This window comes from Neurospora hispaniola, assembly GCF_033458365.1.
Source record: "Neurospora hispaniola strain FGSC 10403 chromosome Unknown B0T23scaffold_1, whole genome shotgun sequence".
In the NCBI taxonomy this organism is placed as follows: Eukaryota; Fungi; Ascomycota; class Sordariomycetes; order Sordariales; family Sordariaceae; genus Neurospora; species Neurospora hispaniola.
Window position 1 is genome coordinate 2,354,308 of NW_026944406.1, and position 27,763 is coordinate 2,382,070.

The following is a 27,763-nucleotide window of genomic DNA, read 5'->3' on the forward strand; positions in this document are numbered from 1 at the left end:
GTCCATCTATCGGTTTTAGCTACCCCGCTTGGTAGTCCATGGTCACGATCAACTTTCTCTTCGTCTGTGTCGTTTGGTGGTGATGACCGAGGATTGTCACCCTTGAAACCATTCCGAGATGCAATATCCCGAGCCGTCTTCTATAAAAGATATAGCCATTTGATATCTAAGCCTGCTATGGTATTCCCATTGACGTTGGCCTCGCGTGTCTCTGGCTATTGTTTAACCTTGAGAGAACGCAACATGCTAAGAGAGACCAGCGCCCTTTCCTCTCCCAACATTCACAACAGGGGGCCTATGAACTTTTGTCGGGGATACTCATTATCATCAAAATTGTCATCACCAGCTCCCACCACATATGCCGCCTAAACCAACAATACCAATCTCAATGCGAGCCTGACGCGATGAAAGCTGAGCACCAAAAAAAGAAACGAATCCAATAACGCCCAAATATGGTGGACCATGGTCAAGAACCGCACATGGCGGACAGAGACCAAAGCAAATGCCCCCCGGGTAGAAAACAAATCCAACACGCCCGCCATTCTACATACCCTCAAGGGGGTGGGTCCGAACAGGTTCCCGAATGTTGCCAAAGGCCGGCGTTGAAAGCTGTTCTTCAGGCGAATCCTGAAGACTGCTGGTCCCTTCGTGTTGAGGCGACAAGAAGGACAAAGGTATCCGAGAGTGAACTACTACAGAGAACCGATACTCATCGCTTGACCCCATTTAGAGGATTTCCTTCAGTTTTTCCTTTTGTTCAGGCGTCAAGCTGGTGGGGAACTTGACATTATACTTGACGATGAGGTTGCCCCGTTGGCCTGGTTGCTTCGAGATGGGCATGCCCAGGCCCGGATATACATCTTGGCTCCCAGGTTGTGTCGGACCGGCCTTCTCAATGTTAATGCTCTTGCCGTCGATCGTCGTGATGGTTCTCTTCCACCCTGTCAATGCCTCCTTGAGGTCTAAGTCGATAGTATGAATGAGGTCGTTGCCGTCCCGAGTGAAAAGCGGATGTGGTTTCTAATACAGACACTGTCAGCTGGTCATTCCTTCAAAAAGGCAATGCGTGAGGAAAGGGGAGGGAGTTTATACGTACCTCTTCGACGACGAACACCAGATCCTGCTGGCCACCCTCTTCTTGATCACCAACACCCTTGAACCGGATTTTGCTACCCTTCTTGAGGCCGGGCTTGATTGGTACCTCCAAGACGGTATCGCTCGTCGTGCGCTTACCAGTCTCGTCAAAGGTCTTGCGCTTGATCTTCATTTTCTTCGTCGTGCCGTGGAACAGATCCTCGAGGGATACGGGCAAGGGGCGTTCAACTGTCGTGACTTCGGGTGTTGCTTGGCGGGCGCTGCGCATGTTGTCGCCGCCGCCGAAGGGGTTTCTCGCAGCTCGGCGCGGTCCTGCACCACCACGCGCAGCATTAAAGAGGATGTCTTCAAAACCCATTCCGCCCATGCCACCACCCATGCCACCACCCATTTTTTCATCCCGAAAAGCATCCCGGAAGAGGTCCTCGGGGTTGGTAAAATTGAATCCATAGGAAAATGTTCTCGCACCTCCTCCGCCGCCAGGCATGCCTCCTCCTCCAAAGAAAGAAGCAAAGCCCTCGGGCATGCCACCGGCTCCAGCAAATGGGTTTGCGCCGCCCTCAGTCGGGGGCGGGCCGCCTCTCAGGATAAATTCAAGGCCGAACTGGTCGTACATCTTGCGTTTCTCGGGATCCGAAAGGATTTCATACGCCTGAGAGCACTCCTTGAATTTCTCGGCAGCCTCCGGGTTGTCCTTGTTCTTGTCGGGGTGCCATTTTAGGGCGGCTTTCCTGGTGAGGGGTCAGCAGGGGTCCACTGATGGCCGTAAGAGAGGATGATGTGAATGCCAAACTAAAAGAAGGATGGTGTAGGAAAGAGGAGACCTCTACCTCGATCTTACACTGCGAGAGCAGTTATGTGGGGTTTCGGGTTGGAGATATGCTTACCTGTAGGCTTTCTTGATCTCGTCCTGGGTAGCCGTAGGGCTGATCCCTAGCAGGTCGTAGAGCTTCGTTTCCTTGACCATCTTTGTGACGCGATATTAGAGACGAGTGTAGTGTATGTGAGTCTAATAAGAATGTAGAGGCTGTTTCGCGAAGCTTGCTTAGAGCCGCGAAGTGTCTCGGCGGTCGTTAGGTGCAAGGGAGAACGATTAACCCGACTTGTTCTGTGTTATTGTAGTGGTGCGGGTAGGGTAATTAAGGTAGAGTAAGGTAGCGATGACAGATGCGTATTAGACGTTAGCGATTCTATAGCGCTCGTGGGTCTCTTGGATGGCTCGTAAAGCGCCTGTCAGAGTCGATCTTGATGAAATGCGCGAGAGCAAATTCGCAATGCAAGAGTAGGGATTTCAGATATTGCACAGAATTGAGATGCAACACAGAGTCGGAGAGGAAGCTATCACTTGCTGGAAGAGGGAGGGACAAGGCCATAAAATGCCTTGGCGAAGGGCGTGTGTAGCAGGAACAGGAGGTTGTAGAACCTTCGACCGTGAGCCTATCGGCTTCCAAGACCTGGAGATAGTGACGCAGGGCTCGCGTAGTGGGTACATACTAAAAGTAGCGCCTGTTAGTAATTCTCATGTCCCCGAGCAGTTTGCTGCTGCAAGGAAAGAGTAATACTAACAGTGTAAGTCCAGGCCAAGTCCCCACTAACTGATGCGGGCCGCCAAGCCAGCTATGTAGCAGGAAGGGAAGCTCCATCAGTTGACCTTCGCTTGACCTCAGCAGTCTCCTGCTGAGCGGTTGGGACGGGAGCACCTATCAATAGCCTATCAAAGATGAACATCATCACCCAGCACCTTCGGTGGGCTGCACATCACCAGTTATTTGAAAGTTAGATCCAGCTCGGGCAGTTTATCACATCAGTATACCCATTCGCCCGCAATCCAATTCTTCTGGTACTCACTCGTATGAAACAGTATGGATCGTCGTAAATCATGATTGCGATTCTACATCAATCATCCTTACACTGTGCCCTATTACAAGGCAACGAAGAAGGTTGCACAACCTCATGGAAGCCAACAGCAAGCAACGGCCGCACTCGATCTTTTATTGACAGCCCCATGATAAGGAACATCCGCGAAAACTCCACACAAACCAGACCTGAATAGCTCACCACAGAACTTGTAGTCAGGAGCAGATCAAAGTCAAAGCATGTCTTCAAGAACTTCTCCATATGAAGGATCAAACTAGTTTGTCAAATATGTGTCATCAACCACCAAGCAGAAGCAAAGCGAAACTCTACTTCTCGAATCACGACGGTACAGAGCAGATCTAGAACAAGTTAGACCCGAGGCCTACTGTCATGACTTTCCGAATAAGCCCGGTTGACCTGCTCTAATGACCCCTGACGAAGGCCAAAAAAAAAAAAAAAAAAAAAAAAAAAAAAAAGGTGCAAAAACACTCCAAAACAAATATCAAAAAGAATAATCCACGTTGCTCGGTGTGTCCTAACTCAAACCGCTTCGTACACATAGAGAGTCGAATTCCTCTCATCGGGCAGGAAAAACAGCCTCATCTTACCGTCCACGACAGCCACATCCATTGGATTCTTGGTCATTGCAGCACCATGTTCCGACACCAAAGTCACAGGAACCTCGTGTAAAGGAACCATAGTTTCCATGTCCACTATCGCGATACCGCCGATTCTCGTGTTCGCCAAGTCTGCAACGCCAGAGCATAACATCACCGGCCGGGTCTCGTAAAGCTCGTAACGACCCAGGAATTTGCAATCCTGATAGTCAATGAAGCTGCTCGGATTCCTGACCACTGCCCGCGGCTGAGTGAACTTGGGCGGCGCCAGATGCTTGTCGTGCCCGTTCCAGATCGACGCTTTGCGCGACCCCCAGTTCAAGGTGACCACAGCTCCGGACTTTGTGTCGTGGACCGCTCCTCCCTGGTGGTCTGCAACGCTCAGGATGGGCTCTGGTACCAGCGTGTCGGGGCGCATCCTCACAAGCGTTCCTGTTGTGTTGGGACGGTACTGGGAGAGGGTGGCCCAGATGTAGGTTCCATCGTAGTCAATGCCGCCGTTGTGGTACTACTTGTGCTGTCAGCCGCGGTAACATTGTTCAGAACGGGCTGCGCAACGGACGGACAGACCTCGAGAGACTTGGCTTGTGAGATTGAGGCATCAGCAATACGCTTCCCTTTGCCATCGAAGATGATCATATGGGCGAACCCTTCGCCAGCTGTGCGATCCGTGCCGTTGATGGTCTCATTGTACTTGACTGTCGGCACAATGTATTCACCAGCCGACACGAAGTAGCGGTCATTGCCGATGCGAACTATTCCTTCGGGCTCGTAGGTGTCGCCTTCGAATTGAACCTTATCGACAAGTTTCCATTTCGTTGAACGATCAAGCTCTACAAGCTGACGAATGATCTCTCTTGAGTCGGACGCAGCGCCGGGAAGAGGGTGAGGGTGAGGGACGAAGGGCACGTCAGGTTGAAGGATGGTGATGTTGAGACCTCCTGATGCTTGCGGAGATTTAGAAAAGAGCAAAGAGAGTACGGTAAGTGCTCTCAACATCGTGCCAACTGGGCAGACAGGAGTAGTTTCAGTTGTAGTCCTCTTTGCTCAATGTCACTGTGGAGGTTTACCAGGTGTACCAGGATCAGTGGCATTCCCTCCCGTCCCGGAAGATTGAAACAGCCAAGTGCGGAGTATAGTATGCGGGGGCACGGCCCGGCGCCGGGAAACAACAACATTCAAACAAGCATTGCCGATCGATCGGCCGTCCATCTTCTTGTGCACAGGTCCCGATTCATTCTCCATATTTCAATCTATCTTAAATCCCCGACGACAAATTACACGCTCGAAAAGGAACAAGGGTTTGTCGTTGATGAAGTTGGTCTACCTCGAGATACAATAACGCCGATGCGGGGTTGGTCTGTAGACTGATTATAAGAAACTTTTCACGCACCCCCAGATTGTGATTTGCCCTGTTTGTGAAGCCCAAGTCCCAGCATTAAATGCTGTGACCTCGAAAAACCCCGAGTATTGATCCGGACTAGGTAGTAATGATATGGAACCTACCTCTAGGTAACAACACCACACCTGGGAATGTTCTTTCCCAATGAGAACTATGCAAGCAAGTGCTCTTCCCGCCTTCCCCTTCCGACTTGTGTCTTTTGTCGGACTGAATAAAGGCCGGACCTGACAGGTTTCGGGTTATTTCCTAGACCTTAGGTTACCCAGAAGGAAAATGTGACCTAGTCCCCTCTGTCCGTTCAGTCAGTTGCTTACTACCTACTATACTATCTCGTTGATCTCTACTGTATTCCGAGGTCGCAGCCGTTGCTCCTCGCTCGCCAGCATGGAACACGTTAGGTTCTCGCCTTCCGTTGCTTGCACGTCAGCTGTGGTCGGTAACAGAATCATCCAGTTGGCAAAGCACGCAGGCTGCATGTAGCACTCACAATGCGTGCTGTTACCATGCCTGGAAGAATCGCTTGACTGACCCCCCGACAGAGGTCGGATCTTCCAGCAGATATGGCACCTGGTAAGGCCCTAGGTTTCTTGATCTGAAGAGCCCCCCTTCTCATTACTCTCTTCTCCGGAAGAAGCTTGATAAAGGGTTATTGCTCCAGCTATGGCTCCTCTCTGAGAAAAGCAGCGCGAGCGAGTTGCTTTTGGCATCTGGAAGTGCCACGGCCAAGGGTATGCCAAATTATTGAGCGGCGGCGCTTACCTGCTCGCGAGAGTCATCCATTCAACTATTAGCCAGTTCTGATGCTCATAATAGTACACCTGCTACCGTCACTGCCAGATCGACTCTTCGACGTCTGCGAGACATGGCGCCCGCCCAGACATGCCGAGCTTTGGAGCATACTAGCTAGTATGTTGCAGAACCGCGTCCTTGTTGTCGTCCATACTCCTCTCAACAAAAGTTGCGCACCGGATGTTCTGGAGGAGGTATCGGTTCTGTGTCATGTCGAGCGGACATCTGATTTTGAACCTTACTGTCAAAGAAAGCCGATGTGATTCAGCCATTATTTCAACCCCAGGTTTTTTGTTTGTTTGAGTCTGCTGATCCTCGCCACGCGGTGATTACTAGCTTATGGACTCGGGCAGAACGGACAACCCCAGCGCTTGCAGCATGCCGCGATGACTGGGCAAGTCATTTGTTTTGCGTCAAACGGAAGTAATTCGACACCCCGAGAGCTCATTTGTGTCTACATCGCGAATTCTTTGAGGCGAAGAGACCGAGTGAGGGTCCGAACTTGAGGATTCAAATATGCTTGATCGGACTGCATGGTACCTGGTTTCTTGGCAGGAGAACGTTCGACGCCATCCCGACAGTGCCGATGAAGCTAATCCGACAACGGTATGGACGGAAATTCAACGTTGACTGAGCCAGACTGACGGTGTGACAGTGCCCCTTGTGGTCACCGCAAATTGTCGGCAGATTCAGGTTGTACGGGCAGACGGGATATAAAAGCATAACAAAGCCTACGTGTGTGACACAACTCGTTCCGCCTTTTTGCTCCCGCACGTTGGAAGGTTTCGGATGCCATGTGATTGTTCACTTGATGGGTTAAAACCCTGAAAAATCACTGCTGCACCCAAGCAAGATGCCGCGTAGACGAGTGCGGCACAGCGACCCTGCCACAGTGGCGTCGCTCAAAGAAGCGGGCCAGTTGAAGAGATGTGACGTATGATTGGACAACGAAATGTGACGTACCCACACCTTGATGTCATGCAGAGCTCCACTCATTGGACTCTTGGAGAGCTTGATCTGCGGCCGGCAGTCGACGGCTCGTCATTTAGCGGCGCGTTCGGGGCGGAACCACGGTGTGATCGGCCGTCCACCGTCAAATTAGCGAGCTCATGATATTTTTTTTCAGGGGCAAAGAAGTGTTCTACAGCTTCGAAATGGTGGCTTTGGCGACTGAATGGCAAAGTTGGCAAGGAAAGAACCCAATTGACTCGCGGGATAGCTGTTCTCGCAAAGCTAAAGCTGTTATGTGCCCACTATCGGGTTTGCTATGGGAAGTGTTGCTGCTCGCTCGGGCGACTAACATCGTACATAGAAGGGTCCACGGCCTCGTGTAACCACTTTACGTTACGAACCTTTACAACCTACCTCTAATCTATCATCAGATTTCAGGCAACTTCCTTAACCTCCCAATTGTAGAAAGATCAGCTCTCGTTGGTGCTGCTTTTGAAGCTAAGCTTTGAGTTACAGGCTCTTTGTCTAGTCACTTCCAGAAATTTGCGTCTGACCGAGACTGGCAGGTGGTGTGAAAAAAAGTCCGAACATGGCCGCTTATACCAACCCAGACCCAGCGAATGTCCGGACCTTTTTTCCTACCACCTGACGGGGTACTTTTTTGGAGTGTCCAGCCGATCATCCTGTTAGAGAAAGTGTGAATAACCACTAGATTATGTGACAAATATGTGCATGCTCACACGCCGATGGACTACGGAAGTTCGTTACATTTATTTCTCATAATTGAAAAAGGTGTCTTGCTCTTTCTCCTCCTCTTCTGTTGTCTTCTTCTTCTTCTTTTTGTCAACCGTACTTCGATTCCGCCCCCCCCCCCCCCTTTTTTTTTTTTTTTTCTTTTCTCTCTCTCTGCCTTTCCACCGGTCACGTAAGGTACGGTAATAACCGCTGCAGAAAAGAGTGCCACCTGCAACATCCACTCGTGAGATCCATCCGACCTCCAAGTCGGTGGCCTCCAGCCTCCTTGGCTTCACCACGAGACCCCTGATCCCTTCTGGCCAGCTGCCTTCTCTTCAACCGCCAAAGGAACCGACCCACCAGTTCCAAGGACGGTCCCACACCGCAGATTGCGATACCCCAGAGAAATAAACAGGACGACCCAGGGAGCATTCCCAAACCTTACTTCAACAGCATCTTCGACTTTCACACAAACCAAATCATATAACCTACCTTCATCCCCGAATACGACCGGCTCCCGCCTACCCCCCCCTCCTCGATCGAGTGAAACCTAGCGCAAGCGAGCAGTCAACCGAAAACACACTTCATATATCATGGGCGCAAAGACGGGCCTCTTTCTCCGGGGCCTGCAGGGCATCCTCCGCGGCATCCAGTTCGGCTGTGCCGCCACGGTGTTGGCCCTGACCTCTTACTTCTTGGCCACCATGGCCAACCATGGCCTCGACATTGACGTCCACCTGCGCGCCGTCGAGGGTATCTCGGGCGGTATTACCGCATACACCCTGATCACCATCTTGCTACTATGCTGCATCCCCGGCCAGCCGTTCTTCTCCTTTATCATGATGGTGGTTGACGTCTGCTGTGCTGGCGCCCTCATCTACGTCGCTATCCGCAATAAGAACGGCGCCAGCACGTGCGACGGCATCGTCGATACCCCTTACGGCAAGGGCAACGCCGACACCAACGTTGTCGATAACGGCCATGGCGGCTTCACTGTCCTTCCTAGCTTGCACCATGCTTGCAAGATGGAGACGGCTTGCTTGGCGGTGTCGATTATCGGATGGTTAGTTATTCATTTCTCCTCTGTACTTCACATATTGCAAAATCAATTTCCTTTTGTCAGCGAAAAAAACAAAACAAAAAAAAAACAAAAAAAAAAAAAATTGCTAACAACCGATTCTCTCTAGCGTTGTCTTTATCCTCTCCCCCTTCATGGAAGTCGTCCTCGTCCGCCATCGCAAGAAGGAGAAGCGCTATGGCCCCTCGCCCGCCAACGACTACACCTCCGGCTCTGGTCGTAAGCCGGGTTTCTTCGCCAGCCTGCGTGGCAAGGGTAGCGGCCACCCCGACGCCGATCTGATGAACAACAAGCTGCCTGAGCACACCAGCCCTTCGGACGTCCGTGATAGTTACACGACGGAGCAGACCCGTGTGGGCGGTGTCGCCCCTGGGAACACGGGTGCTTACGGGAGCTACAACCCGTACAACGAGACGTCGGTCGGCCAGCAGCAGCACAGCACCACGGCGTATAGCCCACCTCATGCTGGTAACAACTATAACAAGTACGATATGAGCTTTGGTCAGCAGCAGCAGGATATTGCTATGGGGCAGTATCCCAACAAGGGCGATCATGTTTATGACCGGAGATAAAGGAAGGGTACTGCTTTTTGAGTAATGAGGGTTTCTGTTGGGAGATAGCAGCAGTTTGAAGAAGATGGGCTGGATACCCTGAGAAGATACCCTGACGGAGGAAAGGGAGATGGATTACAACAGTACCAAGTCTCACGACTTCGACTGAGAGGGGAGCCAGACCGAATATATTGGAAGCACATCAACGGCTGGTACCAAGACGGAACAGACGGGGGAAGAAACAAATAACCTTCCTGACGGACAACAACAAATTCACGACTGCTCTTCCGATGCGGAAATAATCGAAGAATCTTTCGCCAGGGCTGAATTACCATCCTGTGCGGATCGGGCGTTGATGGAATATATACCCAGTCATGTATCAGAGTTTACGTCACACTGATTTGAAGAAGAAGAAGAAGAAGAAGGGTTGAGATAAAGAGGATTCGCATACACACGGAACCATAGGAATCAAGATACCCCGAACGGAAATACACACTTACATGGTATGATGGCATGGGTCAGGTTTTGTAATGTACAACACTCTACACATTCTAAACTCAGATACTCCTGCGTAATATTAATTGATGAAGACTCAAAACTACCACCCTCGCTGGCCGTGTTCATGTATCTTATTTTCTCAACTTTCATCTTTTGTTTTTCGCATTGCATGACATCGTTCATCGTCTTCGTTCGGTACTCAATTCTCACATCTGTCCCGTAACCAGACTCATCAGTGTGAAGACCGGGAAAGACGTACACATTCTTGATCACCCGAGATATCTGTTGTATCTTCAACCTGTTACTTGACGAACGAGACAACCAACCAAATGCTCCGCACCTAAACAACCCATCAACCGACGCCTGAAAACATACATAACTGACTGTCCGCAACTCCACATTTGTTCCCCTGTTTGTTTTTGTCATCCACCCCTGCTGAGTTTTGGCTTTCAATTTTCCTGTTCAATCATTTGCTCGTGTCCATCCCAGTTTCATTCCCGCCTACCTCTGCTCCTCCTCCTCCTCCTCCTCCACCTCCTCATCATCAAGCGTCTCGACAAACGTCATCGTGACACCCTCACTGCTAGTATCAACGTTCATGTTCACGGCGTCAATAGTATTCCGCTTCGCTTCAGTGGCGGTGGTGACAGTCTCGCGCTTAGCGAACTTGATGGGTACGTTGGCAATGTGAGAGTGGGCGACCTCACGGGTTGCGAGTTCCGGGTGGTTTTGGAGGGCTGGAGAAGAGATGTTAAAGCTTTGAAAACTAGAAAGACGCAAAGGAAGCGGATGCAGTGGATAACTTACAAGCAGGAATACCCCTCCGGACATACATGGTCGTGACCTTTGTCCTGCGTCTAGGGGCGGTAGTTTCATCGGCGTCGCGCTTCTTCTTCTTCTTCTTTTCGGCGGCAGCAGCAGGTCCTGCACAAAGAACTGTTGGTAAATATCCCAAACTGCGTAACCTCATCAACAACCGAAACAGAACAAGGTCAGGACTTACGAGTACTGGCATTGTTATCCACAATAATGCCCACCCCCGAGCCCTCAGCACCAGTGCCCAACTGGACCTTGGGGCCCTTGGTCAAAGCAGCCTCCGAGAACTTGAGCGCCCTGTCAAAACCGGCAAGATCTCTCTTCTTCTTGTCCAGAAGGGCCGCGGCATCCGTGATATCATCCGTGATGTCATCCTCATCCTCATCCATGTCCATCTCGTCAAACGGCTCCTCAGCGCGAGGGGCGATCGACTTCTTGCCCATGCCTTGAAGGCCCTGAATGGACTGGGCCTTAACCACAGAGGACGACGACGGCTTATCATTAGCTTATGGGAACTCTTTGTCATGATACAGGGCAGTGGCCAGAGTAAGGTACTCACTTGTTGAGCAAGAGTTGGGTCAATCTTGGGAGCGTTGCTGGTGTCGACTGCCGCCGGGCTGGCGCCTCCGGGGGTCGTGGGTACGACAGCCGGTGACGTAGGCGCGATTGTAGGAGCAGCAGCAGCAGCGGGAACAGCGGCAGCTTGAACTGTTTTCTTTTCACCGGCCGCGGGGGCGGAAGCCACAGGGGCGTTGGAAGCAGCACCTGCGGCAGCGTTAACCGCAGCGCCTTCAAGTGCATTCATCAGTGTTGAGACGTCCTGTTTACCTCCGAAGCTTATTTCACCATCACCTGTTTTCGGGGGTTAGCGACTGTGTATTGCATGGGTAGCAAGTATCTGGTGCTCCAGGATGGGTGCTAAAGTAGCAACTTACCAACTACCAAGGCAGGGGAGTACGCCCCCAAGTTGATATTAAGCGGAAGAGCGGCAGCCAGGCCGGCGAACATGAGAAAGTTATAGTTGACCATGTTGAAAAGTTGTAGCAGCGACCACCAGGGACTTGCTCTTAGGACTCGGTAGTAAGATGAAATAAAAGATATTAAGAGTATAAAAAGATTATGCGACCAGCGACTACGACCAGCGTATGAGAATGGGAATACCGAGTGAAGATGCCTGGTGAAAGAAGAAACTGGAAGGCCGATTGTCGATGACGGATATGAGATGGAGACGAAAAGGCAACTGGGGAGGTGTCTACAAGTGATCTTTATAGATAAACGTACGACAATGACGAAGGAGTAGAACGAGCTACTGTCTATGTTGACCTCATCACTGCCGTAACCTAACCCACAAGCGCTAGCATCGTGAGTTACAGGAGAGTACGATACAGCTCTGTGAAACGCCAAGTCAGACTCATCACCTACAACTAAAGGGTAACTAACTGCCTGTGAGTGGGATCCTGAACGCTGAAAAGCTCCTGCAAGGGGGTAACAATCACCGGCATGGGGAGGGTATAAGGGCGGCTGACTCTGTGCGTTCGTGGAGGCGAACGGCCGACAAGAAAGGCAAGGCGAGGAAAGTCTCAGGGGAATGAAGATACCAAGACGATGCAGTGGCGGAGGATCGTATAATGGTTTAGCTCGGTATAGCGCCAGGGTCTGCCATATGTGAGACCTGCCAAGAAGTTCCGAGCGGGATTAGATGCTCGAAGATAAGGTTCTAGGCGTTTTGCAGCATCTAGACCACGGAGTGCAGGCTCCTAGCGATGCTACCGACCCCGGAGTCTGTGATAACCCTCGCTTCGTCACGATCAAACCTCGTGCCAAGCACGGAGACTGTTGAAGAAGCTTTACCGAGCCACCGGGGTCAAAGACTTGTTTAAGAGATCCGAGCATTCGCAGCGTAGAGAAACCTGGGGGCAGGGGTCGCAATGCTACCTGAGATCTGTATCAGAATTAAGCTCGTGCCCCTGACGATCAATACCGACCGAAAGTCTGTCACAAAATAGGCGGCAAGATAAAACACCAACCACAATGAAATGGTGTACCAAAGGGGGCATCGTGGCTTCTGCAAGGGAAGCGCATGTTGGACACGACATTGCCGGCTCGATGCTGATTGACTGACGCGGGCAAGGAGCAGATCAAATTGGTCGTCGATAGGGGAGTCACTGTATCGCCATGAAGACTGACGCCTGAGTCGCCAGCTTGAGCGGATTTGAACACTGAGTTAGATGAGGTACTCTCATACGGGACAAAGAGACACCATCTCGACACCGATCAAGAGGTGACTGTTCCATATGATCGTTCCTATCAAAAAAAAGTACACGGTCGCAACTTTCTCTGATGTCTGCTGGGTTCAAGTGGGAGGTCATAGGAGCTGAGCCGTGGAAAGCTATTCCATTCCCTTCGTCTAGAGCTCAGACAAGATGGTCCCAGGTCGCGTTGTAAGATCGAATAGAGAAGCCGTGACTCTCGAGATCTCGCAACTACCAGACCCAAACGATGACAACGATGTTTTGAAGTATTTGCTCGTTTTTGTTTTTCTTTGGTCCCTTGTCCAAGTAATTATCTCAACCGCACGGGTCCTGATAAACATATATGAAGGACAGCTTTCATCAGCTTCGCCAAACGAATGGCAGAAGTGCTCGAACGTATCTGACTGGTGCCCATGATGCGGCGAGTGCCCAAGCGTATCAGGGTTATTTATGTTTCCAAGACACTTGTCAGACATTTCCCAAGACGCTCGGCTCTTTGCGTGCACTGAAGAAACAAGTTTGAGGGATAGCCGTGATGTGATATCCTACTTAGGCATCTTTTGTGAACACGCTCTGGAGGAATATTAGCAAACCAAGACGAAAGGCATGAAGTTCGCTGAAAGGGACCATAGGGTCGGTTCCTGAGGCCGGGGAAGCAGTACAGTACCCGCCGTGTCAGTACAAAGTGTCTCCACTCTCCACTTTGATGCTATCGCCAAACCGTAAAGGTGCGCAGCCACCTGAGGTCCTGGAGATGAGTGGAAAAAAAAAAGAAAAAAAAAAAAAAAAAAGGACGTGAGGGTGCTCAGGGCAGTGAATTAAAGATGGAAACATATGACGACGCAAAGCCTATGATAGTTGCAGCAGGTGAGAGTGCCGTAGCATGCGAGAACGTCGGTAAACATTTGAAGTTGTGAATGGAGACAAACATGAGCCGCTCTGCTGGATGAACTGGTGGTCTGGTTCTCGAGCTGAAATTCGGACTGGAACGGGAAACCGTTCACCCCATCTCGATCTTCGGCAGAGAGGCAGCGTGCACGGTTCGCAGTGCACTTTGTGCGCGCCAAAAATGCCCCGCACGATAGGGAAAAGTAGGTCTTGGCATGGCAGTGGGCCCATGCGCGACATGTCCAAAATTTTGGATCGAGCCAAATATTTTCCCCAGGTCGAAGGTTTCCCGTCCAGCACTCCTCGTATCGTCTGAGGTCTTGTTGGCTCGCTCTCCTTTCAACTCCTCCGCTCATTCCTTGTGTGTGTTTTTGCGGATACCCTCAGTCACCATGTCGATTCTCAGGACGATCGCCCCCTTCATGAGGGCGGCCCGGGCCGGTGCCAGCACCAACCCCCTCATGACCATGAAGTCTCCCATGCTCAACTTCAACCGCTCCTACGCCTCCGTCTTCCAGCGTACCAAGCCTCACGTCAACATTGGTACCATTGGTCACGTCGATCACGGCAAGGTACATATAGAAATAGATTCCCTACAAAGAGACCTTGAGGACTGACGTACATATCTCCCCCACCGCGTAGACCACCCTCTCTGCCGCCATCACCAAGCGTCAGTCCGACAAGGGCCTCGCCAGCTTCCTCGACTATGGCTCCATTGACAAGGCCCCCGAGGAGCGCAAGCGTGGTATCACCATCTCCACTGCCCACATCGAGTACTCGACCGACAACCGCCATTACTCCCACGTCGACTGCCCGGGTCACGCCGATTACATCAAGAACATGATCACTGGTGCTGCCTCCATGGATGGCGCCATCATTGTCGTCGCCGCTTCCGATGGTCAGATGCCCCAGACCCGTGAGCACTTGCTCCTCGCCCGTCAGGTCGGTATCCAGCGCATTGTCGTCTTCGTCAACAAGGTCGATGCCATTGACGACCCCGAGATGTTGGAGCTCGTCGAGATGGAGATGCGTGAGCTCCTCTCCAGCTACGGCTTCGACGGTGATGAGACCCCCGTCATCATGGGTTCCGCCCTCTGCGCCCTCGAGGGCAAGCGCCCCGAAATCGGTGTTGAGAAGATCGATGCCCTCATGCAGGCCGTCGACGACTGGATCCCCACCCCCGAGCGTGACCTCGACAAGCCCTTCCTCATGTCCGTTGAGGATGTCTTCTCCATCGCTGGTCGTGGTACCGTCGCCTCTGGCCGTGTCGAGCGTGGTACCCTCAAGCGCGACCAGGATGTCGAGATTGTCGGCAAGGGTACCGAGATCATCAAGACCAAGGTCACCGATATCGAGACCTTCAAGAAGTCCTGCGAGGAGTCCCGTGCCGGTGACAACTCCGGTCTCCTCCTCCGTGGTATCCGCCGTGAGGACATCAAGCGCGGCATGGTCGTTGTCGCCCCTGGCTCCGTCAAGGCCCACACCAAGTTCCTCGTCTCCCTCTACGTCCTCTCCAAGGAGGAAGGTGGTCGTCACACCGGCTTCCAGGCCAACTACCGCCCCCAGATGTTCATCCGCTCCGCCGACGAGTCCGTCTCGCTCACCTTCCCCGAGGGTACCGAGGATGCCGACTCCAAGATCGTCCAGCCCGGTGACAACTGCGAGTTGGTTGCCACTCTCTGCCACCCTATTGCCGTCGAGGCCGGTCAGCGTATCACCGTTCGTGAGGGTGGCCGCACCGTCGCCACTGGTATCATTACCCGCATCATGGAATAAGCTATCAACTACTCACTGTGAGATGTTGAGGTTGTAAAAAGCTATGTAATGATATATCACGCCGAACCGAGCCTAGACGAGCCCCGGTAAGGTAGTAAAACACACACACGCACATATGCAAGGAAAAAGGGACCGCGAGCCGCCAAAAGAAGCGGGTTTGCTGTCAGGAGTTCAAAGAGAAATATACCTACAGTGTACGATGTAAAGCAATGAATGTTTATGGATCTGAAATGCCTTTTTTTTATGTATTTTGTACAAAGAGTGTTTTGGGCCCTAGTGATGATCTCTCCCCTCATATTCTTCTCTTATTGTCTTGTTAATCTTGTGATATAGATGGTTCAAAAAAGCAATGATAGAAGCTAGAACGTACTAAGTGAATGTCCATTCCCTCTTGTGGTTGACCAAGTTTAAATAGGATATGTGCTTGTTGAGACTTGTGAGCCGAGCAGCACGTAGATTCAATGGACAAGCGCTTGCTATGCTCAAGTCCACCGCCATTGGTCATCAAGGTTCGCACATGTTGTTCACCGATACTAGACGCAAATCATACAAAAGTCACAGATCACGGCTGAAGAGGGATATGAGAACGAGACAGAATGCTGGTTGACCAAAGAATCACGCCGGTCTATTGATCGCTCGATGGGAGGGAAACAGACAGAGTCTAACCTCTGCTGTTCCTCAGTCCGCCGCCCTGTTCCTCTTTTGCTTGTGTTGACTCCGCAGGCCCCAAAAACCCGAATCCCGAAAGAAAACCAAGCAAAGCAAGCAAAAACTCCAAGGAATGTGATGATGAACAAAAGCATTGCTACTTTGTTCGTTTTCGTCAAGTGTCGTCGTGTCGTCTCGGGTTGTAGTTTGTCATGGATCAAGGCTGAACCCCCGTTTTTTTTCGTTGTCGTTGTTCCCTAATCCATCTTTGTCGAGATTTCCGTCATCGGCATGTCGTCTAACGATATAGGGACACACGTCGCGCGCGAACGAGACAAGTTGCTTTGGCTGGACATTTTTTGCATTTCCCGTAGATGACGAAACGATTTGGAACTCGACTGTGATGATGCTGTGACCCTTTGTGTCCTCCCCTCATCATCGTCCCCTACCAAAACCTCCCATCATGTCAAGAAAGGGGGGGGTTTAGCGGTGCTACAAGAAAAGACAAGCGAGTTAGCCATGCGTCTTGTTTCTTTTCCCATAACCCTTGCTTCACGCGACTGGGAACAGTGTTTGTGACTTCTTGGCCGTAGAGGTTCTCTTTTTTTCCGCAAGATGTGCCCTTCTCTCGTTCGTGACACCGCGGATTTTCCACTGTTTCCAGTCGCGTGCGCAGTTCCGCCCGTCTCCACCGTGGTGTTTTCTCTTCTTACCTTGGTGAAGCCAATGTCGTTGGCCTTCTCACGGAAGCACTGACGGCAGATGTTGAGGCCGTACTTGCGGATGAGACCGGCAGAGTGGGTGCAGACACGGCTAAACAACGTTGAAGAAACGCCCGGTTAGCAACTTGAACTTCAGTTTTCGTCAAACTTGAGTGGTGAAGCCGCATTTTCCTCCTCCGAGATTTTCGCATTCTTGACTTGGTTTTCTCAACTCTCCTCCTCTTTCACGTTTTCCTCAAAACAGCCACTTCGCCCCAGCATTGATCTTGCCCCAAACAGCAAATACCATGCCATATTCCCATCTCTTGCTCAGCTGTGATGTATGTGTAGATTGTGGATTATGGATGATTGGTGTTGCTGGACAATAATCCTTACCAAGAGCGGGAGCCCTTGCCGTAGGTGCGGGGGCGGGAGTTCCAGACGGATTCGTGAGACATCTTGATTTTCGGGGTTTTGCTGTCACAGCGAGAAAATCGTTGTCGTGCGGGCGGCGGGTTGACGATGACTTGGTCTGTCGGGCTGGGGGGAGGGGAGGTGGTTTTTTTCGCAAGAGGGCTGCCAAATATGGGGCGAGATTTTTCTGTGGGCGGTTTCGCAGGTCCGGTCCGGCAGCAACTGGCCCTCGTCCACTGCCGCCAGGGCTTGTGCACGTCGGGCTTGGCACGCACGCAGTGCACAGTTCAAGTTGCGTGGCAGCTAAGTGTGGCTGGTGCAGTGTGCAGTCTCAGGCAGGGAAAAGAACAATTCAATGGCGCAGCAGGGCCACCTCCATGTGTGGCTGGTACTGGCACCCCCGGGCCAGCCCAGGAGTCTTATCGATAACAATAGTTCTTTTCTATCTTATCGCGTGCGTTCGCGCACCGCTCACTTTGGGGGACACAGTGCGGCTAGGTACAGCAGAACCGACTTGAGCTCCAACGAAGGCCCCACCAATGACCGCACGCAGCATGCGGGGCTCCATCGACTCGGATGACGGATTTCAGGGGATTTTGGGGAAGCTCAAGAGCGCTGACACGACCAACTGGCAAGGATCCCAATGGTTTGACCAGTGGTCCGTTGCTGACCGGCGGACAACCTGGAATTATTGAATTGCCAGCAAAGCGCAAAGTGGCATCTTCCCCGAGAAGGTCACATCTGATTTCAAACAGTCCATCTGGAGCTTTGCCAATTTAGGATACCTTGCCCATTATCTTGAGGTCCCTTTGCCACCAACACCTCGCGCCTGTTGGTCCTTTCTTCCCTTCTTCTCCAAGACAACCATCAAAGCGTTTGCGATCAACAACTTCATCCACACGCTTCTTCACACACCATGGTCCTTCTTAAGAGCTTGGTGGTAGCCAGCTTGGCTGCTGCCGTGGCGGCCAAGTCTGCCGTCCTCGACCTTATCCCCTCCAACTTTGACGATGTCGTCCTCAAGTCCGGCAAGCCAACCCTCGTCGAGTTCTTCGCGCCCTGGTGCGGTCACTGCAAGAACCTCGCCCCCGTCTACGAGGAGCTTGCTACCGCTCTGGAGCACGCGAAGGACAAGGTCCAGATCGCCAAGGTCGACGCCGATGCTGAGAGGGCGCTGGGCAAGCGTTTTGGTGTCCAGGGGTTCCCCACCCTCAAGTTCTTTGATGGCAAGAGCGAGCAGCCGGTAGACTACAAGGGCGGACGTGATTTGGACAGCCTGTCTAACTTCATTGCCGAGAAGACCGGCGTCAAGGCCAGGAAGAAGGGTTCTGCTCCTAGCCTTGTTAACATCCTTAACGATGCCACCATCAAGGGCGCCATTGGCGGCGACAAGAACGTCCTGGTTGCTTTCACTGCTCCCTGGTGCGGCCGTACGTAACCTTCAAACCCTTTTTTTTGTTTTGTTACTTTCTATCTTTGACCGAAAATGATTAGAACTAATAAACTCCCAGACTGCAAGAACCTCGCTCCTACCTGGGAGAAGCTCGCCGCTACCTTTGCCAGCGACCCGGAGATCACCATTGCCAAGGTTGATGCCGATGCGCCTACCGGCAAAAAGTCCGCCGCCGAGTATGGCGTTTCCGGTTTCCCCACGATCAAGTTCTTCCCCAAGGGAAGCACTACCCCCGAGGACTACAACGGCGGCCGCTCCGAGGCTGATCTCGTCAAGTTCCTGAACGAGAAGGCCGGTACCCACCGTACCCCCGGTGGTGGCCTTGATACCGTTGCTGGTACCATTGCTGCCCTCGATGAGATTGTTGCCAAGTACACCGGCGGCGCCTCCCTGGCTGAGGTTGCTGAGGAGGCTAAGGAGGCCGTCAAGAGCCTGAAGAACTCTGCCGAGCTCAAGTACGCCGACTACTACCTCCGCGTCCTCGACAAGCTTAGCAAGAGCGAGGGTTATGCCACTAAGGAGTTTGCCCGTCTGGAGGGCATCCTCAAGAAGGGTGGTCTTGCCCCGGCCAAGGTTGATGAGCTTACCGTCAAGGTCAATGTTCTCCGCAAGTTTGTTGAGAAGGCGGCTGAGGAGGCTAAGGAGGAGCTCTGAATGTACAGCTAATCGCTCAACACCCCTTGAAGTTGTAGCTGGCTGCTTGTAATAATAGATCCAATTCTGAATAAATGAATGTTTGGTCCTAATGCATGTTTCGCCAACTTGTTGCGGAAGTGACAGTGAAGGAGAGACATGTCTTAGCTGCTCAACATGATCATGGTATACTGTACGTGAACTGCTCTACCCGCGTAAATATTAGTTTAGACGCCTGCTATGTATAAGACCCAAACTCCATCATCCTAAAATGTCTTGACCCACACATGACGCTCGCTCAACCCGACTCCTTTTCGCACGTGGGTTGTTTACTTGCACGACGAAACAAAATCAGGCTGGCCCGTTTGGCTTCTCTTTTCCGGCCATTATTTGAGATTCCAAATTATCTAGACGCCTCGACATCTCGTCCACTGACCCAACCTGTTAGCATTCACGGACTTCACAGACTTCAACTAGTAATCAGCATCTAAACTCTTACTCTTGGCGAAGATCTCGCTCGAGACACCAGCGAACTTGTTGGAGAGTGTATTTAGAAGATCTTCAAGCTGAACAGAGAGCTCTTGACGGGCGTCATCCGCCGACTAGAAGATGTGGTCAGCAAGAGTGAACTATCGTGATAAAGATTCGGAGACAGTGTCCGACTTGCGTTGGTCGCTGTTGGGCTCGTGGTGGTGTTGGCCTCGCCGTTTTCAGACATTGTGACTTGTTCTGGAATACTTTCGTAGTTTCTTGAACAAAGACAGATCGAATGAATCAAAGATTTTCTACAGTGGTTGACAAATGGGTTTGTGAAAGCGATTCAACAGTTGACGTAGACTTTAGTTGGGTGTTGATGTTGGAAAAGGGATGGGCACCTTGAGGGCAGCGGATGATTTCCACTTCCATCATTCCCGTCCGCCAGGATGCCCGGGTCGCGGAAGGTTCAGGGCGCCGGTAGAAGCATGCAACTGGACGCACTGTCCCTTTACTGTAAATCAGCGGGGTTCAGCAAGTACGCTACTAGATGCACTAACAATACCCTGCCTGGAGCTGTCATCGGTCGCCTCCATCACCACCGCGGCCGAGCTTCCCCATTCCTCCGTAACCAGACAACACCAATTTTTTGTCGTGACGTGGCGTGCAATGATAATTACATTATACCAAATATCACAGTTCAACTGAAGTAACTGCATACGACAATCATCGCCACTCAACGATGCTCCCTTGAACTTCCTCTACATCTAACTTTTAAGGTCTTAATAATCAGACGACAAAGTCACCAACTTCAAGGGGACATGGAAAGATGACAAGGCGCGACAACGTTCCGCAATGCCTTCTCAAAACTCAGATGTCAGAGCTCTACTGATAGTCCTCATCCTTCTATGGATATTCTTTTCCCCGGACAGTAGCGATCCCGCCAGTTTGACGCCGCCTGAAATCGCCCACGCACGAGAAGCTCGTTTCCAGGGTGCCCTCGATGTCCTAAACACCACACGATGGGGTGGTTTCGCTCCTGATGCGCCGTCGTCGACCTCGCCGCGGCCTCCTTCCGAAACCAACGGACCAGCTGGCGAAATTGGAAAGGGGAACGGCGATAAGCATGAACAGGGCCCTCGGTTTCTGAACATTACGGGGTTCAGCCAACTTGATGGGAAGGGGTATGCGTGGGAAGACCTCGGTCGGTTCAGAAACCGCTGTCGCGAATGGAGTCGGAACGCTTTCCCCTCAGCCGCCACCGTTGGCCCGCTGGACGATGATAGCTGGGAGCCCAGTATGGTGGGTGGGACATGGAAGAATGCTACGGGCACTCTGCATGGCACTTGGGTACGACGACCGGGAACCGTTGTCAGACAAGCCGCGGAATATAACCTCAGTGCCATTGCGCCAGGGGCGACTTGGCCTAGTAGCCTTGGTGAATGGGGTAGAAACATCACCGGTGACCATGGCAAGATCGAGTTGCGCATAGACGAGGATGAAGGGGATGGGGTTTACGAAGACAAGGTCGAGGGCAAAACTTCAAGGGGTGCAAGTCTGGCGAGGGAGATTCAAGCCGTGGCTACAATTCAGGATGACGCAAGCGAGGCTAGCAGCTGGAGCTTGTTACTCCATGGTATTCACTGGCCACGGCAAGGCGCTATTCTTTTGACCACCAGCAGCGAGAAGTTTGACGGCATTTTCGGCCTTCCCCATCTGGCGCCAGGCCCCAGCTTCTTCCATACCGGCCAGCATTTGCTGAATGAGACGCTGGGTAAAATCATTCAAGCCAGGAAAAAGAGCAAATATGGCTTCCCAGGCAACCCATGGGGCTCGAGGATGGAGGACGACGACAGCTTCCCTGCACAATGCGAATATGTCATGTACCTCCAATTGCAACCGCTAGAGCTCTCTCGTCAGTACGACTCTCCCCAGCTGCTCGAAGCCTACATCGAGGAGCTCGAGCGCGAATTGCGCCATCCCACAGGGGCGCCCATCGGTAAGAGTCCCGATTTGCGTGCGTCTATGGTGGCCTGGTCTCCCGACTGCTCGTTTTTCCTGGAGTCCAAGGGCCCGCCAGAGTTTCCTTCGGTCGACGGAGAGCATCTTGTCGGCATGAAGGAGGCCATGTTCACTTACACGGCCAAGGAATGGTTGATTGCTTTTGCTGCTGTCATGCTGGGTCAGATTTGGCTCTTCAAGGAACAGATGAAGCAGTCAAATACGCCGTCTACTACCGGGCGGGTCAGCTTCTGGACAATAGGCACCATGCTATTTGCCGATGGCATGATCTTTGTTACTGCTTGTGCTTGGAGTCTCAACGCGACAATAACACTGCTACCCTGCTTGCTCGTCACATTTGCGGCCTTCATATCCATGTTCATTGAAGGCGCCTTTTTGTCTGAAGTCTGGAAGATTCAAGAACCGGAGAGGAGGATTCGTGAGCGTGAAAGAGAACAAGCTGCTGCTGCTGCTGCTGCCGCGAATCGTAATGCCTCATCATCATCAGCGACATCAACAACACCGCCGCCAACCACTCAACCTCAGCCACCCACAACACAGCCAGCTCCTCCTCCTGCTCCCTCTCAACCTCGCCAACCCATCATCGTCCCCTCAGACGGCGACATCGACGAAGCCGAACAACTAAACAACCTCCTCTCCGGCGCCTCCGCCCTCCCCCTCCCCGCCACCGCTCGACAACCCGGTCAGCCAGCATCCACAAACGAACCGCGCCCACCAACCCCCTTCAGCACTATCACCGGCCGCTTCGTCCTTGCCGGCCTGTTCCTCCTCTTCATCTCAGCCGTCGCCACCTCCTGGCCCTCGCACATCCGCTCCTTCTATGTCAACACCCTCTCCTTCCTCTACCTCAGTCTCTGGACGCCCCAAATCATTCGCAACGCGCAACGAAATTCCCGGCAGGCGTTTTCCTGGCGGTTCATGATCGGCCAATCCCTTTTACGTCTCTTGCCGTTTGCGTACTTCTTTCTCAGGGAAGATAACGTCCTGCTAGCTGACCCGGACCCGTTTGCGTTTTTGGTCTTGGTGGCGTGGGTGTGGATCCAGCTTTGGGTGATATGTGCTCAAAGTATACTTGGGCCGAGGTTTGGAGTGCCCAAGGGATGGGTGAGGGAGGCGTGGGATTATCATCCTGTTTTGAGAGATGATGATCTAGAAGGTGTTTCGTTACCTATCGGTCTGGCGAGGACAGGGACTGGCTTGTCGTCGTCGTCATCGTCGTCGTCGCCGACTGAGGAAAGGGTGAGGGAAAGGGCATGGAGTGTGGTTTCTTTGGGTGGTCCTGCTGCTGCTGCTGCTGCGACAGGCGAAGGCAGTGCCGCTGTTGCTACCACCGGTAGTGCAGGAGGCACAAGAAATCGTGAACGAGAAAAAGAAAAAGAAAGGGAAAAACAAAAAGGCGTCACCATGCGATCTGTCGACTGCGCCATTTGTCGCGAGTTGTTGGAGGTGCCTGTGTTTAACAACAACAAGGGCAGCGGTGGCTCCTCGGATTCAGCGGCGTCGGGCATCACGGGTGTGTTTGCGAGAAAGGCCTACATGGTTACGCCGTGTAGACATATTTTCCATACGAATTGCTTGGAAGGGTGGATGAAGTATCGGTTACAGTGTCCGATTTGTAGAGAGGAGTTGCCGCCCTTGTAAGTTGTGTAGTTAGCTCGGGTGTTTGTTGGGAAAACATCGGGGGAAGTATTAGTTAACGGGTATAGTCTATGGGTAGACTACAGTGTGATGGTATATGTACAGTACCATTGTGGAAAGGTTCAAAGTTGGAAAGCGTTATAGATTATCTGACAACATTACATATAGAACATGAATAAGGTCAGAGCAGAGGCATGGCCCATCAGCAGCGTTTGATTTGAGAACCTCATTACAGAGCATTGCTCTCAGCAGATTCGTGAATGGTAGGAGACCATCTTAAAACATTGTGTGTAGCTTCTAAAACAGCTCTAAGCACGGTTTTCAAGCTCCGGTATTTTTTTTATTTCATGTTCTATGTTCTTGACAACGCCGAAGAAGGAAGCCACTCGCTAGGTACAGGTCGCTGAGTTACAATTTGCTTTTCCCCCGACAGAATGCTAGCTTCCATGTAATATCCCACAAGACGAATGAGGTATACGTAGCAAACAAGCGTGATTCCGTCCCTACCGTCGAAAAGACAGGTCAAGAGTATTCTACGTAAAGCTTTTCTGCTTCTGCCTAGTATTCCAACCAAGCTTCGCATTGATACTCTTGATCCATTCCTCACTCCTCCTCCCCTGTGGCTGAACACTGGCAAACGGGTACCTGCTCGCGCTGATGGTCACGTAGTCGCCCGGTCTAAGTTCGATACGCTCGCGGCCATCGAAACTCGCCCAAGAGCCGGTCCGGGCATCGTAGGGCACGCCAATGCGAAGTACGATGGTGTCGGGTAGGATGATGGGCCGGAAGGAGAGCGTGTGCGCACACATAGCGGTTACGAGCATGACGGGGTTTTCGGGGTGACAGAGAGAGCCGCCAGCGGCGAGGTTGTAGGCGGTTGAGCCGGTGGGAGTGGAAACGCAGATACCATCGGCGTTGACGGAGGTGAAGTGCTCGTCATCGCCGAAGATTTCGATGTATGACATTGCTTGAAGACACAGATTAGTTATATGATCCCTGATGTGGGTGAGGTGGGAAAATGACGACTTACTTGGATTGGGTCCTCTATCCACCACCACCTCGTTGAGCACGCACCATGTGCCGTCTGGTCGATGGGTTCGTTCATCATCCTTTTCCTCGCCGATGAGATCTTCTACGAGATCTCGTTTTTCTTCTTCCTCCTTCTCTTCGCTTGGATCATTCTCGTCCTGGCAATCAGGACCATCTGTGCCGCTCTGTTCTTTGTCTGTTTTATTTGAGACCATTTTTTTGTCAGAGTCCCCCTCAACGAGTTTCCTTTTGTTCGTCTGACTTCGCATGACGGTTCCTTCGAACCTTAGCCTCAAAGCCACGTTGACACCTTCTGTGAAGGCGGCTGTCAAGGTCTCGTGATAGTGATCAAAGTCAAACTTGGTCAAAAACCCTAGGCTCCCCAGAGAAAAGCTCAGAACAGGTGGAACGATGCGCTGGAATAACCAACTCGCAAATAGTACGGTTCCATCACCGCCGAGTGTGATGACAAAGTCGGCCGTCTGCGGCCTGGCACGACACAATTCCTCGTCCCAATAGCGGAGACGCTCAGATATGTCATTGCCGGCTTCCTCTGAGATCTCGCCAGACTCAACGTAATCCCTGCGGATCTCTTCGATCAGACCGGGTGCATCAAGCTTTTTGTTGCAACGCAAAGCCTTGTCAATGTAGACAGTGTAGCGCACGTCGCGTTCCTTATCCAGTAACCACCGGATCAAGGCGCGTGTCTTGGGGATTAGTTCCTGGTCATACGGCTTGGTGAGCACGAAGATGGTCTTGATCTTGAACTTCAAGCGCACGCTGCTCAATCGCCGACTCAGCTCCCGGACTCCCCATGCCATTTCACTCAATTGCTTCTTGGTGAGGAGCCTGCTGTACTTTTCCTCTGGGTCTGTGTTTGGCGCTTTTACGATCTCACTTTTCCATTCCTTCTCATCAACCTGACCAGCATCGCTAGTGTCGCTCGAGTTGGCATTGGTCATCGAGCACTCCCGGGCACGCACATTGGCGGCGATGTTACCGACAGTGCTCGAGAAGCCTTTTGGGTCGAGCACCTGGTCCTGGCTATTTTCACGACTAACTTGGACGGCATCACGGGCAATGTCGGTCAAGCCCCTTGTGATGGGGTTTCGGGTCTCGATAGGGGTTGTGCTCGTACTGGCAGTGCCATCAACCTGTCCATCTAGGGTATTTTGCCGTCTAGGGGGTCGTCGCTGGGCGTCGAGAAACTGGTGGACAAGGCATTCCGTTCTGGCCGGCTGTGATCGCCGGAGATGAAGAGGAACACGGGCATCGCTGTTTACTAGAGAGCTCTTGCGCCGATAGGGACTAGATGGATCGAACGAGACCTGTGGAGGGCAAATGGGCCATAATTCAGCTGGTGCGCTACTAGGCAACTGGGCAGCAGGCAGAAGAGGAGTACGAGAATCCAAGGGGACGAAGGGAGAACATAAGGCTGTGTTTTTCGGTCATGCTCGGCATGGATGGACGCGGGGTCTGGAGTGCATTGGGTTCCCTACCTCAAGCGCATCCTGGTCCTCTTCACTTGAACTGGAATGGTCATCCTTCTCAGGCTTCCTTTCGCGATCCGGGGCCATTATCCTCAATCATGAAAGCTCCGCTGCTCTGATTATCCTGCCTCCTTCTGCTCGCTATGCTCGCTCCCGGGGGCTCGGGGTCAGGTCGGACCTTTCCACTCGATAGAGGTATCGTTCGACGTCAATCAAGACTACTGTGTAGGTGCGTACGGGTGGGTGCCTCGAGGTACTTTGGCGCAGCAGGTAGTAAGAGTACTTTCGGAAGAGCTGGGTTGAGTGGCTCCGTGGCTCCAGCATGCAGACTGTAACTGGTCGATCATCCACCGCTGGCTGGCCAACGGACAATGTTGTGGGTGACGATACTTGCACTTGTAAGACTGGGTCGCAATCAATGGATGCTATGGACGGGAATGGAAAATGCTACCGGTTCGACCTGTCGTTGTGCCGCGCAAAGAGGTAGTTGTGGTGGTGGGCTGTGTGGGCATCATCGATGCACTGAAAAGACGGGAACTCGAGTCACGATGTTGCTACAAGTTACTTTCTCCCACTGATCGTGGTGCTCCCTCCTTCTTGCCATCCAATCTGTGGAAAATAAGAGGAAAAAAAAAAAAAAAAGACGAGCGTCCGTCCTGAGTCAGCCAAGTCAAGGGCTGTCATCGCAGTGGTAAGGCGGGGTAAGTGGTGATGTCTAAAAACCGGCGATACGTCATCGGCTGTGGCAGCTGTAACGGGAAATAAGATGTCACCGCAGCGTGCGCTGGACAGCTGTCTGGACTTGATGGTCAAACTAATCCAAATGGAATGTGCGAAGCATGGGATTGATCTACAGTATAGTACATCAATGTGTACTCGGCATCAATTCGGCGAACCGAGTGAATTGTGTGACAGGTTGTATTTTTGGCCGACAGTCAAAACAATCACACGGTTGTGGAGGGGTTATGGTAGAGATTCTGCCCCGATAATTAGTTATGCCTGTTGCAGTAATCCCATGGACCCCGCACGAGCATTACCCAACACCTCAGCAACAAAACCAGGCAAAACATCGGCCAGGGTCACGACGGACAGACAGACCTCATGCAGTTAGAACATGTACTACACAATGCTCTGTGTCGATAACCACCATGCTTGGAGCCACCGTGGAAAGCAACCAACCACTACCTATTCCTCACCGAGGCCCTGCCCCTCCTTTATTATACCAACTCTGATAATGGCCTCAATTTTTCATGCAAACCAACCAAGCCCGTGGTGGGACCGACATATGTTGCTCACATACTGCTAGCGTGGTATCCCGGAACACGGACGATTCTCTCCAACCGATGTTTCCATCGACACGACGGAACTGCCTATGAGCTGCATCAGCTTGTTGAGGTTGAGAAAGGATCTGCCACCCTTCCAAATCAATCAATAGGTGGAAATAATGGAAGGAAGGAGGAAATCCACCCACGCTGCACAGGGCATCACACCCCTCAAGCCACTCGGAGGTAGAAGCTGCGATTGTCCAGTCCATGCCTAGAGGTACCATAGCGCGCACACGGTATCTGTAAAAATGGTCCGCGGGATCAATTCCGTGCGATTGGACCGTCTTCCTACGGAGGGTCGGTTTTCCCAGTGTAAAATAATGCCTAGTATCTTCTTGAAAATGAAACCCTCACCTCGGTTGTAATAGTGTTACGTATAGTGCATTATATCTATAAAAATCATCGTCAGTATAATATTCATCAAAGAGGGTTTGGAATGTATGTAGTGCATTCCAGCACAAGCCACATTTTATTAGGGTAAGAACCTCACCTGTAAGAAGTACTACGTCCGGTTATATTGATATTGAAGTATTAACTGTATTTTAGTAGCGATAACCTCCCCTTCTAAGAAATGCTACTTCCTATTATTATAATGTTAGAACGTTAATTCTATTTGTAATATGAAAATTAT

At 51.8% G+C, this 27,763-nt stretch overlaps 11 protein-coding genes across 11 annotated transcripts; 4 read left to right on the forward strand and 7 right to left on the reverse strand.

Annotated features, from left to right (window-relative positions):
• Nucleotides 1–235: 235 nt before the first annotated feature.
• On the reverse strand, nucleotides 236–2,062 carry B0T23DRAFT_434276 (uncharacterized protein; the record flags this gene model as incomplete). The annotated part of the gene is made up of 3 exons (XM_062840488.1): nucleotides 236–1,020; nucleotides 1,097–1,826; nucleotides 1,983–2,062. The coding sequence occupies 3 exons, from the start codon at nucleotides 2,060–2,062 to the stop codon at nucleotides 727–729; spliced, it is 1,104 nt and encodes a 367-aa protein (XP_062696890.1). The 3' UTR covers nucleotides 236–726.
• A 1,367-nt stretch (nucleotides 2,063–3,429) lies between these two features.
• On the reverse strand, nucleotides 3,430–4,678 carry B0T23DRAFT_369542 (uncharacterized protein). The gene is made up of 2 exons (XM_062836523.1): nucleotides 4,140–4,678; nucleotides 3,430–4,077 (listed from the first exon to the last, which is right to left on the reverse strand). Exons 1-2 carry the CDS (start codon nucleotides 4,566–4,568, stop codon nucleotides 3,493–3,495), a joined length of 1,014 nt encoding a protein of 337 aa, XP_062696891.1. The 5' UTR covers nucleotides 4,569–4,678; the 3' UTR covers nucleotides 3,430–3,492.
• A 3,220-nt stretch (nucleotides 4,679–7,898) lies between these two features.
• B0T23DRAFT_12894 (uncharacterized protein) lies at nucleotides 7,899–9,338 on the forward strand. Its single transcript, XM_062832154.1, has 2 exons — nucleotides 7,899–8,509; nucleotides 8,634–9,338. Exons 1-2 carry the CDS (start codon nucleotides 8,040–8,042, stop codon nucleotides 9,094–9,096), a joined length of 933 nt encoding a protein of 310 aa, XP_062696892.1. The 5' UTR covers nucleotides 7,899–8,039; the 3' UTR covers nucleotides 9,097–9,338.
• Nucleotides 9,339–9,680: 342 nt separating this feature from the next.
• B0T23DRAFT_409331 (uncharacterized protein) lies at nucleotides 9,681–11,891 on the reverse strand (the record flags this gene model as incomplete). The annotated part of the gene is made up of 8 exons (XM_062839367.1): nucleotides 9,681–10,310; nucleotides 10,381–10,497; nucleotides 10,577–10,883; nucleotides 10,949–11,241; nucleotides 11,325–11,453; nucleotides 11,526–11,652; nucleotides 11,713–11,779; nucleotides 11,830–11,891. The coding sequence occupies 8 exons, from the start codon at nucleotides 11,889–11,891 to the stop codon at nucleotides 10,075–10,077; spliced, it is 1,338 nt and encodes a 445-aa protein (XP_062696893.1). The 3' UTR covers nucleotides 9,681–10,074.
• A 1,894-nt stretch (nucleotides 11,892–13,785) lies between these two features.
• B0T23DRAFT_329219 (putative translation elongation factor EF-Tu precursor, mitochondrial) lies at nucleotides 13,786–15,767 on the forward strand. Its single transcript, XM_062835694.1, has 2 exons — nucleotides 13,786–14,101; nucleotides 14,172–15,767. The coding sequence occupies exons 1-2, from the start codon at nucleotides 13,922–13,924 to the stop codon at nucleotides 15,303–15,305; spliced, it is 1,314 nt and encodes a 437-aa protein (XP_062696894.1). The 5' UTR covers nucleotides 13,786–13,921; the 3' UTR covers nucleotides 15,306–15,767.
• Nucleotides 15,768–15,791: 24 nt separating this feature from the next.
• B0T23DRAFT_12955 (uncharacterized protein) lies at nucleotides 15,792–16,391 on the reverse strand. The gene is made up of 2 exons (XM_062832168.1): nucleotides 16,277–16,391; nucleotides 15,792–16,131 (listed from the first exon to the last, which is right to left on the reverse strand). Exon 2 carries the CDS (start codon nucleotides 16,106–16,108, stop codon nucleotides 15,839–15,841), a length of 270 nt encoding a protein of 89 aa, XP_062696895.1. The 5' UTR covers nucleotides 16,109–16,131; nucleotides 16,277–16,391; the 3' UTR covers nucleotides 15,792–15,838.
• A 114-nt stretch (nucleotides 16,392–16,505) lies between these two features.
• B0T23DRAFT_424745 (ribosomal protein S14p/S29e-domain-containing protein) lies at nucleotides 16,506–17,112 on the reverse strand (the record flags this gene model as incomplete). The annotated part of the gene is made up of 3 exons (XM_062839867.1): nucleotides 16,506–16,607; nucleotides 16,667–16,766; nucleotides 17,051–17,112. The coding sequence occupies 3 exons, from the start codon at nucleotides 17,110–17,112 to the stop codon at nucleotides 16,506–16,508; spliced, it is 264 nt and encodes an 87-aa protein (XP_062696896.1).
• Nucleotides 17,113–17,874: 762 nt separating this feature from the next.
• Nucleotides 17,875–19,308, forward strand: B0T23DRAFT_12968 (uncharacterized protein). Its single transcript, XM_062832175.1, has 2 exons — nucleotides 17,875–18,498; nucleotides 18,580–19,308. The coding sequence occupies exons 1-2, from the start codon at nucleotides 17,985–17,987 to the stop codon at nucleotides 19,173–19,175; spliced, it is 1,110 nt and encodes a 369-aa protein (XP_062696897.1). The 5' UTR covers nucleotides 17,875–17,984; the 3' UTR covers nucleotides 19,176–19,308.
• On the reverse strand, nucleotides 19,302–20,092 carry B0T23DRAFT_12962 (uncharacterized protein). The gene is made up of 4 exons (XM_062832172.1): nucleotides 19,822–20,092; nucleotides 19,654–19,756; nucleotides 19,440–19,585; nucleotides 19,302–19,361 (listed from the first exon to the last, which is right to left on the reverse strand). The coding sequence occupies exons 1-3, from the start codon at nucleotides 19,870–19,872 to the stop codon at nucleotides 19,506–19,508; spliced, it is 234 nt and encodes a 77-aa protein (XP_062696898.1). The 5' UTR covers nucleotides 19,873–20,092; the 3' UTR covers nucleotides 19,302–19,361; nucleotides 19,440–19,505.
• A 139-nt stretch (nucleotides 20,093–20,231) lies between these two features.
• B0T23DRAFT_349343 (uncharacterized protein) lies at nucleotides 20,232–23,558 on the forward strand. The gene has a single exon (XM_062836036.1). The coding sequence runs from the start codon at nucleotides 20,484–20,486 to the stop codon at nucleotides 23,289–23,291; it is 2,808 nt and encodes a 935-aa protein (XP_062696899.1). The 5' UTR covers nucleotides 20,232–20,483; the 3' UTR covers nucleotides 23,292–23,558.
• Nucleotides 23,559–23,758: 200 nt separating this feature from the next.
• Nucleotides 23,759–25,894, reverse strand: B0T23DRAFT_434294 (ATP-NAD kinase-like domain-containing protein; the record flags this gene model as incomplete). The annotated part of the gene is made up of 3 exons (XM_062840489.1): nucleotides 23,759–24,255; nucleotides 24,319–25,693; nucleotides 25,817–25,894. 3 exons carry the CDS (start codon nucleotides 25,892–25,894, stop codon nucleotides 23,822–23,824), a joined length of 1,887 nt encoding a protein of 628 aa, XP_062696900.1. The 3' UTR covers nucleotides 23,759–23,821.
• Nucleotides 25,895–27,763: the final 1,869 nt, after the last annotated feature.

Bases quoted from the DNA above. Each gene is read 5' to 3' on its own strand.
- B0T23DRAFT_12962 (XM_062832172.1), bottom strand. From the start codon at position 19,872: ATGTCTGAAAACGGCGAGGCCAACACCACCACGAGCCCAACAGCGACC. The intron at 19,757-19,821 runs GCAAGTCGGACA...CACATCTTCTAG, and splicing joins CGAGCCCAACAGCGACCAAC to TCGGCGGATGACGCCCGTCA. The intron at 19,586-19,653 runs GTAAGAGTTTAG...AGGTTGGGTCAG, and splicing joins GAGCGAGATCTTCGCCAAGA to TGGACGAGATGTCGAGGCGT.
- B0T23DRAFT_12968 (XM_062832175.1), top strand. From the start codon at position 17,985: ATGGTCCTTCTTAAGAGCTTGGTGGTAGCCAGCTTGGCTGCTGCCGTG. The intron at 18,499-18,579 runs GTACGTAACCTT...ATAAACTCCCAG, and splicing joins CACTGCTCCCTGGTGCGGCC to ACTGCAAGAACCTCGCTCCT.
- B0T23DRAFT_369542 (XM_062836523.1), bottom strand. From the start codon at position 4,568: ATGTTGAGAGCACTTACCGTACTCTCTTTGCTCTTTTCTAAATCTCCG. The intron at 4,078-4,139 runs GTCTGTCCGTCC...CAGCACAAGTAG, and splicing joins CACAAGCCAAGTCTCTCGAG to TACCACAACGGCGGCATTGA.
- B0T23DRAFT_349343 (XM_062836036.1), top strand. From the start codon at position 20,484: ATGCCTTCTCAAAACTCAGATGTCAGAGCTCTACTGATAGTCCTCATC.
- B0T23DRAFT_329219 (XM_062835694.1), top strand. From the start codon at position 13,922: ATGTCGATTCTCAGGACGATCGCCCCCTTCATGAGGGCGGCCCGGGCC. The intron at 14,102-14,171 runs GTACATATAGAA...CCCACCGCGTAG, and splicing joins GTCACGTCGATCACGGCAAG to ACCACCCTCTCTGCCGCCAT.
- B0T23DRAFT_12894 (XM_062832154.1), top strand. From the start codon at position 8,040: ATGGGCGCAAAGACGGGCCTCTTTCTCCGGGGCCTGCAGGGCATCCTC. The intron at 8,510-8,633 runs GTTAGTTATTCA...GATTCTCTCTAG, and splicing joins GCGGTGTCGATTATCGGATG to CGTTGTCTTTATCCTCTCCC.
- B0T23DRAFT_12955 (XM_062832168.1), bottom strand. From the start codon at position 16,108: ATGCTTTTGTTCATCATCACATTCCTTGGAGTTTTTGCTTGCTTTGCT.